The sequence below is a fragment of the Pteropus alecto genome, unplaced genomic scaffold (assembly GCF_000325575.1).
Source record: "Pteropus alecto unplaced genomic scaffold, ASM32557v1 scaffold87, whole genome shotgun sequence".
In the NCBI taxonomy this organism is placed as follows: domain Eukaryota; kingdom Metazoa; phylum Chordata; class Mammalia; order Chiroptera; family Pteropodidae; genus Pteropus; species Pteropus alecto.
Genome location: NW_006443225.1, coordinates 22,141,871 through 22,160,585, shown reverse-complemented (window position 1 = coordinate 22,160,585; position 18,715 = coordinate 22,141,871). Strand labels below are relative to the sequence as shown.

General features: G+C 54.1%; 1 protein-coding gene across 1 annotated transcript in view; it reads left to right on the top strand.

The window, feature by feature from the left end:
• MMP16 (matrix metallopeptidase 16) overlaps positions 1–18,715 on the top strand; it is a 156,601-nt gene that overhangs the window by 110,241 nt on the left and 27,645 nt on the right. The window contains exons 5-6 of the mRNA XM_006924061.2: positions 7,449–7,610; positions 9,360–9,571. Of these exons, the coding sequence (XP_006924123.1) occupies positions 7,449–7,610; positions 9,360–9,571 (374 nt within the window). The remainder of the gene's footprint in view (positions 1–7,448; positions 7,611–9,359; positions 9,572–18,715) is intronic.

The window sequence follows — 18,715 nt, the reverse complement described above, 5'->3', positions numbered from 1 at the left end:
GCGCAGACCAGCAGAAGCGCCGTGTTCTAAACCAAGACAGCAGCACGTGATTCCAAAGGAATGGCCGCGTTCACCGTAAATTTAATAAAATCAGATCCATAAATAAATATAAATGCGTCCTTGTCGTCGCATGCCCCTGGAGTGGGCTCTGACTTCTGGGCACCCTGTGAATGAGTGAGCTGACTCATCAAGGTAAGAAACATGAAGACTGAGAAAAGAGGAAAAACGGTAGATGGAAAAGATACTTCACCTACAGGCGACAGGAAGCTTCACCCAATCAACAAGGAGATCTGGAAGACAATGTAGTGGTTTTACATGCTAAGAGAAAATAACTGCCAGCCTAGAATTACCAGCAAAACTAGCATTCAAGGTGTAAGATAAAATAGAAAAAAATAAAAAATAAAAAATGGGAGCACCGACCAACCATTTAACAAGTGCGAAAGGCTTTCTAAGACATGCAGTGCAGGATGAGAGAAGGTCCTCGAAGAAGAGTCTTAGATGAAAGGAAGAATTTCGATCAAAGAACTTGATGAATATTCTATGTATAAAATAATAATGTGTAATCTGAACAATTAAAGAGACAGAAGAAGCTTATTGAACAATAACAGCATGTAAACCAGGGAAAGAAAGAGCAGAATAAGTAATTCTAAGATGTTTATATTGTGTAAAATTAAAGTTAAGAAGTCTTATATCCTGGTTAAGTGAGCGTAGTCAATTTTTAGGACAACCAATAAAAAATAAATTTTAGGGAGAATATAGCTTCCAGGGTAGTAGTGGGGAAACAGTAGAAGAAAGAAAAAATAAAAATAAAATGGAAACAGGAAAACATAATCTTCAAAAAGCAAGAATAATGGCATAAAACAGAACAAACTAAAAAATCAGAATATAATTATTTTTAAATTCCAAATATATTAATAGCCTCAATGAACGTGAATAAACTTACCAGTTATAAAGCAAAGTTCTTAAATAAATAAAAAGGAAGCCCCACTATCTATAGTTTATAATACACACCCAAAGCGTTACCGCGCACGTCTGTGAGGACATAAACACTTACACGTGGTGGACGCAAGTAGAGATGCATCAAACCGTTGGGAAAGAAGAGTTTGGCAAAAACCTAGGAAACTCGAACATTTACGTTTGCTGTGATTCAAAAATGTTACATGTGGACCGTTGGTCATCTAATCGGTCTTGCTCGTGTGCACCAGTAGGGTGTTTTCAACTGCATCATTTATAACTGCAAAGAAAGAAGAACCATCTGCATGTGTGTTCATTAGGAAAACTCGTATATAACATCGTTTGTTTATTTACAGAACGGAATATTAAATGGAAGGAAAACAGACGCTGTTGCCACATGCAACAGTAGCGTGAAATAGGGCAAGCTAGGGACACAGGGAAACGAGTGAGCGGGGCAAGCTGCAGAGGACGAGGGACAGGGGTGTCATTTGTCCCGAGGCTCAGAAACCAGCGATGGCAAGAGACAAACACACTGTCACGGCAAGGGATGGCGCCACGGTGACGTGCCGGTGATGATGAGCCCAGCTCTGAGGGGGGCAGCGGAGTGGAACGGGGCCTGGTGTCGTGCATGTGAGGGGCTGGTGCTTTCTGTTTCCAAGCTGAGAAGGTGGATTTTCAGGCTTACGTTGTTACGCTTCCGACTTTACATACGTGTTTGGTATACGGTTTTACACGCGTCAAATATTACATGATTAGAAAGGGTTCTCGCAAAGAGTACAGAACCCCTAAATATGACTTCATGTTAACCAAATTTACCAATCGCATGGACTTGAATTTTCATGCAGAAATGAAGTATGTGAATTGAGAATCAAGGGAAAAATATAATTTTGGCAGAGAAAAATAGGAGGGAAATAATGAGGAAAAAAAACGATGGGAGCAATCAGAGTATAACAGGACGCGTCGTCTGGGACAGGCTTCTCCGCGTCCGCAGTCTTGACCCGGGCGTGGTAGGGCTCAGCCGGGCGGCGGAGGTCCCCTACCTGTGGGGGCCCCATCCTGGGCCTCTCCGTGGGTGCTAGCAATACCTTAACTTGGATGACTTTTCAAATGGCGCATCCTTTTGTCTTGTCGGGGTTTAAAATGTTTCCCTATTAAAGTATGCAAAATGTATTTCTTAATTTCTTCAAACATGGAATGTTGCTTAGCAGACAGTAATTTATCCTTTTTCTTTTTAAGTTTTCAATGTGAAATAATTGGTTTTCAGAGTTCTTGTAGGCAACAGTGCTATCTAATCAAAATGTTATGAAATGCACTCAGTAAGGTTATTAAGACTTTTGAAAAATACATAAAAATATTATAAAGAACTTAGTTATAAATTCGGTCTCTCACAAAAAATCCAATAGAATTGTCTTCGTAGCAACAGTAGAAACCAGATTAATTTTATCTTCGTTGGTTTCCATAATTGAATAAATTACAATCTGAATTTCACCAAGGCACACGTAGCTGTCGTGGTGCTTTTAAAGGATGTCCGCAACTTCTTTGACACTGTCCCTTTATAGCTTGCAGTCTGATTCCTCTGCCAGCGAATATGGGGCATTTAGTGAATCACAGATGGGATATAACTTCAGCTTGGAGCTGTTCTCTCTCTGATGACAAGAAAGCCCCGTGGGCCATGGGAGGGGAACGAATGCCTCTGTGCGGGGGACTGTGCACAGGACCAGGCACCGCTGTGAGGGGCCCAGTTTGCCAGGGGGTTGGGAGCTCAGCCGCACTGGGAGCTGGGGCGGCGGGCTGCCCGGGACGGTGGGCGGGTCACGGAGGTGGCCAGTGGCGTCGTGGGCAATGGGAGCTGCTTCAGGGCTTGGAGCCGTGGGGTGGCCGGGCGGTCCAGGTCCAGCACCCTCTCCCAGCACGTCACGCTGTCTGGCACATGGTAGAAGCATCGATTGCATGTCAGGAACAACTGTGTATTAGTGGTTCAATAATTCTATAAGGAGTTCTTTGCACGTAGATTCTTTTAGAAATCCCTGATTCCTGATGGCGTCACGGAGTGGCGGCTGCTCTGGAACGGGAGCCCCTCCATGGCACCAGCTGCGCTCAGCCACAGGTGGGCAGGACACTCACACGCTCACGTGCCGGAGGAGGGCACACGATTCAGATCGGCTGCCGAAAACTGGCTTTGCGACTTACTCTGCTGCGGTGTCCCCGTCACCTGGCTGGCATAGACCTGAGGTCTTTTGACTGAGAGACCTTATTAACAACGAAGTGTTTCATAGCTGCAGGTCTTTGAAAAGCCTTGATTGATTTTTGGAAGACCTATTAGATGGGTATTTGGTTTTATATTTTAAGCGTCTGAAAATATCAAAATACAAGAAATGGAACGAGAAATTGAAAGCTCCGGGTAGCGATCACCTCTGGAGAGAGGGGCAGGCGAGGTGTGAGACAGGAGACACGGAGGTTCGGGGGGCTGGCGACGTGCTGCCGTCTGGTGCGGTTCGTGGGGCTGTAGGTGCCAGGTTTCTTTATAACGGTTTTTTTATGTAGGAAATATCACCTAGGCATTTTTTAACATTCGGGGTATGTTGTCATTGAGGGAGCAGCGTACAAACATAAAGACGTAATTATGACCAGGAGATCGTAAGACCTGCACTGTCTTTCCTGACGTGCCGCTCAGTGTTCTGACACCGTGCTGGCCACACAGAGGAAGGAGACCGGAGACGGGATTGAAAGCCGCAGCCTCGGACCTGGAGCCTGGCCGTGGCGGCGGGGGGCCGACTCCCCTCTGCGGCCCGCGTGGTGAGGAGTCTCGAGGCACGTGACTTAGCGATGCCTTACAGGAGCGGCGGCTGTTGCTACTCTCGGGAGACAGGTCTAAACTTCACCGCGCGCCGGCAGCTTTTGTCCCCCGTGGAATTCAAATCACAGGGTGGCAGTTTACTTAACAACTTACCCGTTTAAACTCTTGCGGAGCGGCCAGTGGGGTTTGTGCTAACGCCAGCCATCTGAAGGAGGATGATTACTTGGCGCCCTGGGCTGGCGTCTCTGGCCGGAAGTGCCCGGTGGCCACGGGTCCCATCCTGCCCCGGGAACCCTGCCGTCACCTGCTTCCTCATCAGTCAGGGCCGCCAGGGCCGGAAGCAGGGCCTGGGGGACCAGTGCATGCCACGAAATGACTCGCTGCTATGGCTTTGTTTTACTTTTTGTATTCCTGTTAGTCAGAAAAAAATATATATTTTTTTTAATGAAAGGCGATTTTTCTGAGAGAATTGAAGTGCTCTTGCTAGTGGCACAGGGCCCGAGAGGTTGTCGGTGACGTAGGGCCAGACTTGCCTGCCAGAGACGAGAGGATGGCCCTGCAACTCCGTCCAGGGACGCGGCCAGGCACTAGCCTTCTGGGGAGGGCACCTGCAGACGCAGAAGGGGCTCCCGAGGAATACAAACCAGATGCGGTCCCCCCGAGGCCACGCTGGGGCTCGCCCACCAAGAAGGCCCGAGCGTCTGCACCGTCCTCGGGCCAGGCTCGGCTCCCTGTGGCTGTCCCCGGTGGCCTTGAGCCACTCCGGCCTCTGCCCCTGGTACCGCCTTGGTTTGCTGGGGCTTGGACAGGCCCTGCTTGCGCAGTGGGCCTGCGCCCAGGAGAGTGCCTTCCACGCCCCCCCATGACCCCCTGCCGCTGTCCCTGCGGGTCATCGGGGTGGGCGTGCCTCAGCCCAGCCATATCGTCCTGCCCTCCGCGCCTGTGCCCCGGCACCCGGTCCCAGATGCGCGTTAGGGCGCGTGTCCGAGCCAGGGCCCCGGAGCCGCTGGTCTTGGAGCCGGCGTTGGGTGGCACACCCGTGGAGGTGCCTGCGGCGCCTCCGACTCGCCCTGTGAGCCGCGGACAGTCTGCCGGCTGCTCCCGACCCTGCTCGCTTGTGGACACTCAGAGTCCCATGTCCCTTCACGAGTCCCCGCCTTCTGTCTGTGGTCATTGCTGCCTGCGACTACAACTGCTCCCTGCATGGTCCCCAAAGAATGTGTCTCATCGGTTTCCCACTCAAAGTGGCATCTTAAAGAAATCCCGTTTCCCAATAACTCTGTGGACCTGTCTTTCGACTGTCCACGCCCTGACCGCCTGACCGTCCCAGCCTCCCCGCTCCCTCCCACTGCGGCACGTCCTGCTCCACAGACCGGCTCTGTTCCTGGCAAGGGCCTCTCAGCCGCCTCCTCTGGTCACCTGTGAGCACAGCGTTTGCTGACACTCAGGGACAGGGACTGGCGGGCTCGGCAGCCCTCGTGTGAAGCCTGGTCGGAGCTCGGCCTCCTGCGTCTCATCTCGTCTCCTCCTCTTTCCGGCCCCAGTCTTTGCGGGATAGTCCGGGCTCTGGAGGGGGCAGGGAGGGGCTTTCAGTACCCAGGGGGTGAGAGCCTCCGTCAGGCCCGGGGACTGCGGTGACCACGGTGCAATAGGCGTTCGTAAGGGTGGAAATTAAACCTCTCACGCAAATCAAAGTACGCGAGACGACGGATGAGTGAACTCAGTGAGGTAACCCTTGGAAATGTATACGTTAAATACCTTACGATGTCTCTCTCCTTGGCAAAGCTGGGGGAAAGGAAAGCATCCTGGATGGTATGTAGGGAGAAGTGACGTTGGAGTCTTTACTCCCCGAGTTCGAAGCAGCCCCCCGCTTTCTGGACGCAGACCCGCGCGTTCGACTCCCGTGAGGATGCGCCATCTGCGCGCCAGGCAGCGTCCTTGGCTGGGGGCCAGGGTCATCGCACACATTCAGAACGTATCAGGGGGAGGTACCAGCGACGGTGACCGTGAAACGCTAGTGCGGTGTGTGGTAAGGGGGTGCACGAGGGGCTGCGGGGGCCCCGGGACAGCACGTGGTGACAGCAGGCTTGGGGGGACCTTGTGGAGGTGACGTGGAGTGGTCCCGCCAAGCCTGTTGGGGGACAGCCAGCACCCAGGGAGGGAGGGCTACTCAGACCTGAGGGCCTGCACGCAGGGCCTGTGTCTCCAGGGGAGGGACACGGGTCCCGCCAAGCCTGTTGGGGGACAGCCAGCACCCCAGGGAGTGAGGGCTACTCAGACCTGAGGGCCTGCATGCAGGGCCACACAGGGAGAGGTGGGAAGTGCCCTTGGGGAGGAAAGGTGGGGACTGGGGAACTGGGTGAATTACCTCGCAGGCCATAAGAAGGCCACAGAACTGGTGCCAAGGCCCTTGCAGGAAGCCTGTCCCTTATCCTGCCCCCAGGTCCTTGCAGTAACCCTGGCCCTGTCCTCACTCAGGGCTGGCGCTCTGGCCTGGAAGGGTGTTCTCGCGGTGACCGTGGTCTCTGTCTGGGGTCTGGGGATCCCGAGGTCTGAGCTGGGCCGTGGGTTCCCTTCCTCTGTCACTGCAGGAAGCCCAGGCACTGCCCCCTCCCTGGGCGCGCACCCGCTCCCTTTCCTGCGGAGACTGCGCCCTCCAGGGAGGTCCCAGGTCAGTCACCAGCCAACCCGAGTCACTAGGGGGAGATGCTTTCCCTGTCCCTGGATTGTGCCTTTCCTTCAGACGCAGCTGTTTGCTCCCTGAGCTCCTGTCCCAGGCCGGGCGCGGGCGCAGCCTCCTCTCACCGGGGCCCCTTCCTGGCGTCCTGCCCCTCCAGGCGTGGAGCGCAGACCGGCTCTGTGGGGCTGCTCCGTCCTCCTCGGTGCTCGTCTGCTCGCCCCGCGCCCTTCTCCCTGTCCTTGACCATTCCGCCTCCTGGTTCAGGGAGAAGCAGCCGCGCCACGGCAGACGCACTCTGCTCAGAGTCTGTGCGAGGCGGCGAGGGCCGGGACCCGCTCTGACGGCCGCCGGCCTGCACCCCGCGTCCCGTATTCTAGGCTGCGTGTGAGAGCTGCGGGCGGAGTCACACGGGCCCTGGACTCATCGGGGGTCAGTGCCCGAGGAGCACACACGTCTGGTCACTGTGCTGTACACCGAGACCCATATCGTACCGTGTGCCAACTGGAACTGAAAAACGACAGGTTTTAAACATAAACAGGGAAAATAAGTAAATGTAAACCAACCTGGGCCCCAGGCGCAGCTCTGTAAGGACAAAGATTCGCTGCCTGTCGGCCCGCACCTGCTCCCCTGTGTGACGCGGGGTCGTGGCCGTGGCTGGCGTTTGCGGAGCTGTCGCTGGGACCACGTCGGGTGACCGTTGGAAGGGGAGGGGCTGTCGCCCAGCCCAGGCTCTGTTCTGGAAGCCGCTTCAATGGCAGATCCTGACGCCGCTGCTTGATCTTCAGCTTTTGCTCCTTGTTCTTCTCTTTCTGCTTCTGAATTTTCATGACTTTGTTGTGACCCCTTCCCACCCCTCCCCCTTTTCACAAGGCACGTTGGAGGTGGCTGGTCTGAATACACTGGTGAAGTCACACCGACGGTTGACGTGACGCTGCCCCCTGTCCTCCCCGGGGACAGTTTTGACGGCGCCGCACGTGGCTGCGGCTCACAGCGGCGCCTCTCTTCCCCTCCGCACAGGAAACGACCTGTTCCTCGTGGCGGTTCACGAGCTGGGACACGCGCTGGGGCTGGAGCACTCCAACGACCCCACGGCCATCATGGCGCCCTTCTACCAGTACATGGACACCGAGAGCTTCCGGCTGCCCAGCGACGACCTGCAGGGCATCCAGAAGATATACGGTAGGTGCCGCGTGTCCGCCCGCAGAGAGGCCGCTGCGGCCGAGCGCGTGGGGGGGCGTCACCCCCGTCAGGTTCGGTTGGCAGAAGTTCCAGATACGTTGATACGCAGATTACGGGAAAGCCTTAAACACTGAAAAGATTTTCTTATTGAGTTTATTTGAAACCTGCAGTTATAGTAAACATCTGATAAACTTTAGTGTTTAAATTCAAGTAAAAAATACGAACTAAAGGACTATAACCAGTGAAACACTGAGAAATATGAGTTTCATGTAAGATCCTGAGACTCTGGCACAAGTGGACAGACGGCCTCGCGGGTTATGGCAGTTGGCAGGAGATAGTCCCTGGACAGGCCACGTCTGCAGTTGTGTGACAGCGGTAACGAAATTGTCCCCAAAGTACGTAATTATTGACTGAGAGTAAAAGTTAACAAACGCCGAAGTTTACTAACATGAGTCAAAATAAATTCCCAGTACAATAAAATCACTTTTATTTACGGGATCCAGCCAGTGCCTGCAAATTAAGATAAAAGGGAAGAGACTCTGCTGCACAGTGGCTGTTCCCCAGCTCCCCCAGCAGACCCTTCACCTCTGCAAAGACGTTTGTTTCATGCAGAATCGTTGAGTACTTGACATTCATAATTTACACAGAGAGGACAGCTTTACTAAGTTCATGGAGTGAAGCTTCCGTTTCTAATACAAAGTGTGTGATCTGCATGTTTTATCCGGTGTCCAGAGGTTGTCATTTACATTTTTGAATAGCAGAGTACAAGTTCGCTGGCTCGTTTTGCATTCATCAGTTTTTAAGGTCAGTGTCTCAGTGCTGAGCATCCTCAGTGCATAAGGTCCACTTTTGGGCTGCTCTTTCTTTTAGGGGTGCAGAGAAAAGCGATGTCTGGGGCTCAGAGCGGAGTGGCCGGTGCCGTGTGCCCGCCACATGCCCAAGCGCCTGCTGGTGGAGACCACACCTGTGTGGTGGCTCCTCCCATGGCCCCGTCAACCAAGGCTCTAGACAGACGGTCTGAAAAAGAACACGCTTTCCGTGCCTCAGCATCAAGCGTGTTCTTTGGAAAAGTTTCTTTTGGAAAACGCAGCCCCTGAGGCGCGCACGCTGTCCGTGCCTGCCGCGTGTGAGCTGTGCTGCTCGTCGAACGCTGTTTAGAAGTAGTTTTTACATTAATGTTTTACTGGCAGTGTTTTAATCAATGGGTGTTTTAGATTCGGGATTCACACCAAACACTTTCCTAGCAGTTTGTCAAAACATTTCATTAGGAGAACATTGTGAAAGTCAAAGCTAGGAAAAGTTTACAAAATAGAATTGGAGACAGGGGCAGAGTCAGCTTTGATTCCTGAATGTGCACCTTTTAGGAGTTAGTGCTTCGAGTCGTCGTCTGCAGGGCGTAGGCTCCACCCTGGTGGCATGTGCGGCCTCCACGTTCGTTTCCATTCACTTATTGTTTATATGCCACCTACTTCCAAAAGAGGTTTGAAAGCAGCTTTCCCAGCGAGGTCTATGGTGAAGCTATAAAAATGTCATGAACAATTAACCCGAGAGCCCAGGCCTTGACCCAGATCCAGCACGGTGAGCGCCGTTTCTGCTAGACGTGGCCGCGGCTCGCTGGGCGACACGGCTTGTCATTCGGGAGATACGCGACCTTAAAGACCTCTAGCCCCGGTGGCCCGTGACCCACGGACGACCACCGTGTCCTGCCCCAGCTTGGGGTGGCCAACGCTGTCCTCCTGTTTCCTGAAGGGCCGCCCGACAAGACTCCTCCGCCAACGCGAGCCCTGCCCACGGTGCCCCCGCAGCGCTCTGTGCCGCCGGCTGACCCTCGCAAGAACGACAGGCCCCGGCCGCCGCGGCCGCCCACGGGCAGACCCGCAGCCCCCGGGGCCAAGCCCAGCATCTGCGACGGAGACTTCAACACTCTGGCGGTTCTGCGCAGGGAGATGTTCGTTTTCAAGGTAGGGGCCTGCACGTCCTGCTCCGGCCACGGCTGAGGGCCTGGGGTCGTGGTGAGGACCGGTTCCCACTGGTCCGACGTGCCAGTGCCGGACGGTCCTGTGTGGGGCACGTGCTTACATCAGCAGAGGCCCAGGCGCCGGACGGGCGGGGAAGAGCATGCTGCAGCTGGGGACAGCTGGGGACAGGCGAAGAGCATCGTCCAGATTGTGCGCGGGTGCCAGCGGGACGAGTCGCTTGCAACCCTCCTGCGTGTGTGTCGCCGGCTGGGGCCCTGCGACCCCGTGTGGCGCTGACCGCTTCGTGTGGGGTCTGTGGGTAGCCGCTGGAGCTCGAGTAGCTCTGTGGCACGGTGTTGTGGCTCACACACACGTCGGTCTCTCTAGCTGGGCATTCGCACCTAACTAATCCATCGTCTCTTCTAGAACGGTTATAAGCTAAAACTGATTTCACAGTTTGTAACCTTAACGTCGCTGGCTTCCATAACAGGACACTAACCAGCAGTGGGTCAAAGCCGGTTCGTCATCTCGAGAAGTGAAGAGAGTGTAGTACTGAAAGGCAGTTTCTCCCTCAAAATTTGTAAACCAATCTTAAATGTGGTGGCATTAGACTATTAAAAGTCACATTTTCACCAGTACCATCTATTTAAAGATAAAATTACATGCTCTCTTTTTTGGCGGACACCGATCAATAAATGATGAAATATTATCCTACTTATACAGAACTTTCTGCCGACCAGAGGCTATACTTTAAAAATATAGATTTCGTGTAATTTCTAGTAGGCAAAGTGCTCTACGTCCCTTATTGGATAATAAGTTCTGGATTTGATATAATATGCACAAGAGCATCATGCTCTCCAGGAAAAATCCATCCTTCTGCTAAATCCCTTGAATGGATTTTTGAATTCTCTACATGCCCTGAAACGCCGATTAGATACGTCCCGTTCAATTTAAGCAGATTAATCAACATGCAAGGAGTGAAATTAAACAGTTTATGAGGTTTTTAGTCATTCTACGAGTCACCAAATGACAAGCGGAGGGTTTTATTTTCGGTGTTTTGGTTGAATTTTAAGTCCCAGCTTTATCCCTTGAAATCCTGGTGATGTCACCGAGGTGGCCCCCGTGTCTGTGAACGCGGTGGGTGTTGACTCCGGGCGATTCTTGTCGTCCTTCTGTCTGTCCGACAAGCGTCCCAGAGGACACGCACATCTTCACCCCTCGGGGCCGTTTTGCCGGCCTTTCTGCTCTGCACTGACTGGCAGACGGGCCCCAGGGTCGGGACGGGGACACGGCACGCGGATGGCCTCTCCCGAGGGCGCGGCAGCCACGCTTGTCAGCGTCGGGCACTTTAATCTCCCGTAACCGCTCACGTTTAAGCAGAGCTCGCTGCAGAGTGCGAGGTGTCAGGCGGTCCCACTCGTCCTTCCCCACTTACGTAGGTGAGTGTGTCACCTGACCTCACGGTTTCACGCGAGCAGTTGGGATGTGCGGAGCAGGCCGCGAGGCCCCAAGGCGGTGTGGCCCCTGTCCTTACGGCACGCGGACCTGGGAGTGAAGGCAGCCGGGGCCAAAGCCCCTGACGACCAGGCGCACTCGGCACCGCTGACTCAGAGGGGGCCGCTGAGGGCCAGTCGCGGGCCGAGGAGGGTGACAAGAACAAGGCCCGCGGAGGGATCGGCCAGTGCCAGCAAGAGGAGGTGCCCGTGTCCACTGGGGGGCGAGGTGCCACCTGGCTCAGAGACTCAAGAGGATGGGTCAAGGCCACGGGAGCGTGGTCGAGTGACACCCACCGTTAACCGCCCTGGGAACCGGGAGGGGCGCTTGCACCTGCCAGTGTGCTGGGCGCTTCGCCCCATGACCTCTGGGCCTTGCGGAGATCCTGCAGGACGGACGGTGGTCCCTGTGTCACACACGAGAAAGCTGGGAATCTGAGAAGCTCAGTGGTGGGTCTGAGGGCGAGGTTCCTCGTAGCCGTCAGTGGTTGAGCACAGACAGGTCTGCTGGACCCCATGTCTGTGTTCCTCACGGAAATGCCGCCGCTGGGGACAGGTAGGGGCGTTCCCACAGACAGCCGAGACTGAGACACTATTTTAGATATTCGAGAGGTGACGCCGCTGTGAGATGCTGCTTCCGGCACTGGTTAGGGCAGCGGACAGGCAGACCGGCCTTCTGGGTGCCCGTGTTGTGGTCTCCATGGGGACGGCGGCTGAAGTGTCACACACAGAGACCACACGTCCACAGGGGACAGGACCGGGCACAGGGCAGGGGACGGCCTCTGCATGACTGAGGCCCCTGTTCTGTTTTTCTCTGTCCTCAACTGCTGGTCCCCCACCTGTCCGCTCCCCCTCCCGGTGCAGACGCCTGCCCTCTGACCCGCGTCCCCGCCCGCTCTCCCTCTGCTTCCGGTGTGCCCGTCCTGGCCGCCGCTTCACAGACGCGTTAGGGTCACCCACTGCGACGTCACTCTCGCTAACGAGACTTGACTTCCTGCTTTTCTTCATCGGGACTTGGCGCACGGGCCGGCGATGTCGCGGGCCCCTCGGCCCTGCCCAGCACCGCGGTCTCCGTGCGCTCCCCGCGCCTGGGCTTCTGGGCCCCTCACAGCCCCCACCCCTTGTCTGCTACCGTTCAGCCCAAGGGTTTGTCTGTTTATTCTCTGCACCCAGCTGTCATGGTCCCAATTTCCATCCTCTCGCGATGTCCCTGGACCGGAGCATGAACTCCTCGGAGCAGGGCCGGTTCGCGTGGGCCCTGGGCGCGCCCGCTGGTGACCCGGGGCTCCACGTAACGGTATCCAGTTAAACCGCGGGCAGCCTCGGCCTCTGCCACGGCGGCCGGCCGCTGCGACACTGTGGCCGTGTTCGAGCTGCCAGTGTGCTTTCATTGCCCGGAGATTCCCGTGAGTGTGATTTACTTACAGTCTGCATGTGTGGTTTTTAAGTGAAGAAGACGACCTCGATCTGAGTGACAGCGCACGTCGGGCAGCGTCGTCCCAGCACGGAGGGACCTTGCTGCGCCGCAGGCCTCTCACCATGGCGCCTTGGGCAGCGAGCTTCCTCCCGGGGTCTCAGCTCCCCTCGGCTTTCCCGGGGCTCATTCGTGTGGACCTTTTGGCAGAGATGCGGTGAGCTCACCCGGATCCGCGGTTCTCGGCGGGAACAGAAACGATGATGTGTTATGACATGTCGTAGCACGTCACCTGTGTCACATGTGAACGATACTCCTTGCTTGCTCGCGAGGAGGTCCAGCCTTCGATGCGGCTTCGTCAGCTTTGGGAGATGCCAGCCACCTGCAGCAAGGCACGAAAATCAAAACCGAGTGCCCGGGAGCCGAGGAGCACAGCGCGTGACACCGGAAGCCTCGTCCTTCCTGCGGAGGAGGCGGAGTTCAGGGCGGTCCCTGAAGAGTGTGCACTGTGTGTGTCACAGGCAACTGCTGCTGTGGCTGAGCTGCCGAGAGTGACATCCAGTTGTTCAAGTGAAGGCTCGCAGAGCCCCTGAGGACGACAAGATAAAACCACCGAACGTTCAGTGATTCTGCAGGGTGAAGGAAAGCAGAGCAGAGCGGGCCGGGCTCGCGCGGAATGTTCCAGAGCTTCGCTGCATATACGCAGTGCTTCGCTGCGCGTAAACGGCTGCGGCCGTGACTGTGCTTCCCGAAGGCGAGGACAGGACCATGAAAACTGCGCCCCACATCCGCAGTTCTCGTAGTGCAAGGGGACGGAACGGCTCCCGCCGGCCCCCGGCCCCCGGCCCGCCTGCCATCGTCGGGCCGCCACGTGCGCCCCACTCACCACGCGTCACAAGTGCAGGCCGTGACCCCGTTCCCCCTGCAGGAAGGTGATTTCGTGTCATAAGATGAGAGATTCTGTGAGACAAAGAGAGCGAGGGATTGATGGGTTCAAGGAGAGGGAGAGAGAGGGACAGAGCGAGACCGATTCGGGGGGACAGGGAAGAATGCGATGCTCATCGGAAGGGGTGGTTCGGGGCGAGGGCGGCTGCCCTCAGCTGCTCCCCGCGACCGCTTTGTGGGTGGCGTCTTCGCCCGTGACCGAGAGTGAGCTGCTCGCCTCTTGGGCGGTGCCCCCCTCGGAGTCGCCGCCGGTGTCTCTCAGGCTACGCCGAGTGTCTCCCTGCGCACGAGACCTGCTCCTTTTAGTCATTTCATTTTATTTTAAAAATTTCCTTCCCCCGCATAGTCCTCTGCTTCAACTCCACCGCCTACCAAGGTAACAGAAACAGCCGTGGGGTCCAGGTTCCCACACGCCAAGAGGTCTGGGTAGGGGAGCCCCGATGTGAAATCACCGGGGCGATGCCTTGGTCACTTGGAAAGGTCTGATGCAGACCCCAGACCCGCAGGCTCGGGAGCGGGCAGGGGGCCTGTCCACGTCCCCCTGGGCCTCTCCGCCCAGGGGCCCCGTCCTGAGCACTTAGGCCCGAGGGGGCTGAGCTCCCCACGCAGGTACGCTCGCTCCTCTCTCCCGTGTCACTCCCCTTTCATCCAGCACGTCGCTTCTGAGGGGCGGCCACAGCCGTGATCCCTACCTGCAGAAGAGTCAGAATCTAGCCACGTGTCACCCCTCCCACGGCTGCAGTCCTGCCGGGGGCACCGGCCACCCGCCTTCCATCCTGAGTCCTCCTCCCTGGCCTTCCTGCGAGCCCCGTGCCCCAGCCCTCCAGCCTCCTGTTCGCCCTGTGTGTGGGGCGGGCCGTGAAACGCACATCACGTCTGCTTTGCCAAGGAGGATTTGCTCCCAGCTCCCAAACAACGGTGCCACTCGGTCCCGGCGTGGTCGTGCGTCCTCGTGTGCATGGGTGCACGGCGAGGCTTCCGCACTCACGTCAGATCCTGCTGGTCCAGGCCCCAGACAAGGGGCGACCACCCCTCTGGTCCCTGCCGAGCCCCGCAGCGCCCTGCACACAGCGGGCAATAAGCAGCTGGCTGCCTCTGAGCTCAGTTCCCTCATCTGTGAGGTGGCTAAGAAGTCCGGTCAGGATGGAGTGAGCTCAGGAAGTGGGGGCAAGACAGGCTGGCATCTGAATTACTCACCGCAGCCCTTAACTGGGATCTGCTTGCTGTTTGAAATTATTTGTAGAAATAACTTTTAGCTGCATGAAGGTCACAGAAAAGGGCTCCGGTTCTTATCGTGTAAGGCAAAGGAATGGAATGGTTTGTTGTTATTGTGATATCATTTTACTCAATGAAATGATTAAAAACATTCTGTTGGCAGAGAATCCAAGAAAATGCACTCGGAGAAAGTGCACAGCACAGGACACCTAAAATCGCCCTGGGTCGCACTTGATTCTGTCCGCCGGGAGCACCGCCTGGCGCCACTGGGTACGTCGCCGTTGGCGAGGCCCGCCTCGGAGCAGGGGTCGGTTACACATCCCTCGCCCAGCGGGACAGAATCGTAGTCTTCCAAATACCTTAGGTAAACATTCAAGGAAGCAGCCGGAATCTTGCACAATACTGCATTTTCGTGGCAGTTTGTTAATTTTCAATATATTTGTATTCGATGATGGTTTAAGATTTACTCCGTGAAACCTTCGGATTCTTTCGTTGACACGTCCTGGCGTGTGTGAGCATCCCGTAGATGGGTCCCGGCCCCCGCTCTCGTCACCGTGACCTGGGGTGACTTTAAACATGTTAAGTATTGTTTCTATACTAGGTTTGGATTCAGTAAAGCTATTTTTATTAATAATATAAAACAAAACATTTAACATATGCTTACAGTGTGTATTTTGGAGACTAAAAATGTTCTATGTACGTTTTATTTGATATAAACTAATAATGTGAATAAGGAAATTCTATGTAGTCAGGCAAAACACTTTCTGAATGTATATTAATTGCAAATTAACTTGAAAAACCCTTTACTCCATAGCAATGTTAATCTTCCTGTTCTAGAATTATTAGTGACCTAAATCTTTTTAGTGTCAAAATATACTTTTCCTTGTTCCACGTCTGTCGTACAGTATATCGTCACGTTGGGACTTTTACATAGATAGTGCTCGTAGATGCAATTCACGCTTCGGAGCACTTTACCTTAATGCAGGATTGAGAAGCAGAGTTTAGTTCAAGATTTATATTGCACATAAAAAGCTCTTTATTTTGGAAGTTTTGAAAACAGCACATTTCTAACTTTTTCTTTCATGTCTGGCATTGGCAACGGTGCCGCTTTAACCTCTTCTGTGTCTGCAAAGCACGGATGGGATTTACCGTTCCCTTTACTAAACTTCCACTTGAGCGTTGTGATCATCACTGCGAAGTTCTTAAACGTTCAGCCAGCTCCTCCAGATTTCTTAGAGGCACCAATTGATTGTATCTGTTGCAAGAGATACACATATATACATTTAAAACAAAGTAGAGGGCACTCACTATTATTTGCAAATTACGTGATAATCTACCTGAAAAATACCATGATAATGAACAGAAAAAATTAAAACTATTAACATTATTAAGATATATGTCATGAGCCATAGTAAAAATATTGAAATAGAGCTTTTCTAATAAGCACTAATACTATATCATTAAAAAATAGTTTTCTTGACATAAAAAAGTAACTTGTAGGATTAAACTTAACTAGCAATAGCCGGTCCACAGGCTGCATTCAATAAAGGACTTATTAAATGGGCACTGTTTTTATTTCTGACTCTGTCTTCTGTGCATTTGACTTCCATTTGGGTGGTTCTTGAGGATTTTGTTTATTCTTCTATGTGTGCTTCTATGCTGCTTTAAAGTTTCAGAGCATTATATGTTTTGCGCTTACATGATTCTTTTAAAGAAACTATAGATAGAATCAATAGCAAATGAGTAAGACTGAAAGAATGTTTAGGGTTTAAACTACAGCCTTATTATGTCTCATAACAAAAAGGAAATATGCAGTTTCCAAAATAATAACCCATGTGTGGTTATTCATCTGGAAAATAATGAAGTCAATCTAAAATGAACATTTTAGCTTTCATTGCAGCTTTCTTGCCAGTGGGGAAAAATTTTGCAAACAACCAAATTATCCAGTAATACGGTAGCAGTGTAGGAAATAGTAGTACATCAACTCAATGGAATATAATGCAATCTTTTGAAAGTTTAATTTTGGAGACTGTATGAAATGAGACATGATTATAATGTATACACAAATAAAACAGTAAAATATAAAATATCATGTATGATGATGTTGACAGGGCATAGAAATTCTAGAAAAATGACGTCAGACAGATTGTAGAGTGACGGAATTGTGAGTGGATTCCTAAAGTGTGCACTGTTGTGATGACGTGTGTGTGGTGAATAGCCCAAAACATAGAGGCATTAAGAAAGCTTGTTCGCCGTGCGAGTTGTGACGGTTAAGTGATGACGAAGGCATATCATGGTGGACAGGAGCCGTGACTGTTCGCTGGGACCCTCTCTCAGCCCGTGACTGGGGACAGTCAGGTTCAGAGTTACGGTGGCCAGTCTCGGTGACATGAGATAACCAGGCTGGCAGGGTTGTCCAGTGCTTGATGGTCTGTGCCCACTGCACGTTAATCTCGAGTAGAAATGGCCTCTCGTGGATCAAGTTAAGATATAATGGTGGACAGGAGCCGTGACTGTTCGCTGGGACCCTCTCTCAGCCCGTGACTGGGGACAGTCAGGTTCAGAGTTACGGTGGCCAGTCTCGGTGACATGAGATAACCAGGCTGGCAGGGTTGTCCAGTGCTTGATGGTCTGTGCCCACTGCACGTTAATCTCGAGTAGAAATGGCCTCTCGTGGATCAAGTTAATACCTGTTTATCTACAATTGTGCCATTTTGTAGGCACCATGGTAAGAATTTATTCCAGTCACTAGAGCAGCGGTCCCCACCCTTTCTGCAGCAGGGACCGGTGCTCCTGTGAGACTCTAGTGTCTGAGGATCTGAGGCGGAGCTGAGGCGGTGACGCTGGCCTGGGGAGCGGCTGCGAATGCACATGAAGCTCCGCTCGCTCGCCCGCCGGTCACCTCCTGCGGTGCGGCCCGGTTCCTGACAGGCCGTGGACCAGTACTGGTCCGTGACCTGTTGGTTGGGGACCCTGTGCTATAAGAATACTTCAAAATTGTGCAAAGTGACAAGATGCTTGGCAATTAACCCATAAATGCTGTTGATTGATGTAGCATCAGGGTCGTCAGATAGCAGAGGTCATCAGCTCGGTAAACACTGGTCGGCTGTGAGCTGCGTGAGGCACTTAGCACAGAGGTGGCACAAGCCAGAGCTCGTCACCGTCACCGCAGCCACTGCAGTTCTCGCCGTGATCCTCGGTGGCACCGTTGTCATCGCTGCTGCCGTTAGTGCCTAGTGCAGTGCAAGGCGCCATGGTCGACCTTGAAGGATCTCAGAGGAGCTTGTGACGACCTTCCCTGCGCCTAAGAAGCTGACCACTGTGCTCTGTCATTCATTCCCTCTCATTCCTTAACTCAGTCACTTTCGACGGTCTGCTGAATAACTGACACGTTGACGGCTAGACACTGTCCCCTCCCCAGGGGGTACACAGAGCAGTGTGGCACCTGGAGCCACACGCTGGGAGCGACTCCTGTGGAGGACCCCTTACCCACACCCCAAACAGAGTTAGCCAGCGTGGGGGTGACAGGATGGTGCTGGAGAGCCGTCGAGGCGAGAGGTCGAGAAACGGGGCCGGAGAGACACGGGCGGGACCGCGCGGCCGAGGGCACGTGTGGAGGGCCGGAGGCTTCGCTGCTGGCAGAACTGACCGGGGCTGGGCGGGACAGGATGAGGGGACAGAGCTCAGGAGAAACACTGTGAGTGCCAGCTCCCGACGTCGGAGACTCACACGGGCTTGGGGACGCGGGCGGAGTGACGGGCTGAGGATCGGGACATGCGCGCAGCTCTCAGAACTCGGCCTTCGGCAGATGGCGGGACCCTGACCACAGGGACAAATGTGAGTCTTCCCCGTGGATGCCAAGGGCACTGCGGCCGTGAGGGAACCGGGAAGCTGGGCACAGGCCGAAGTCCCACCCGGAGCTGGTGAGACCTGGCAGAAGGCCACCCACTGCACGGGCGGGGCACCCTGAGCTCCACTCAGGAGGAAGGGGCATGCCTTCTTAGCCCCGCGGGGGGGCGGGTGGCGTCCTGACGGAGCGTCACAGTCACAGTGGCGGCTGCTCCCCCCCGCCCCTCCCCC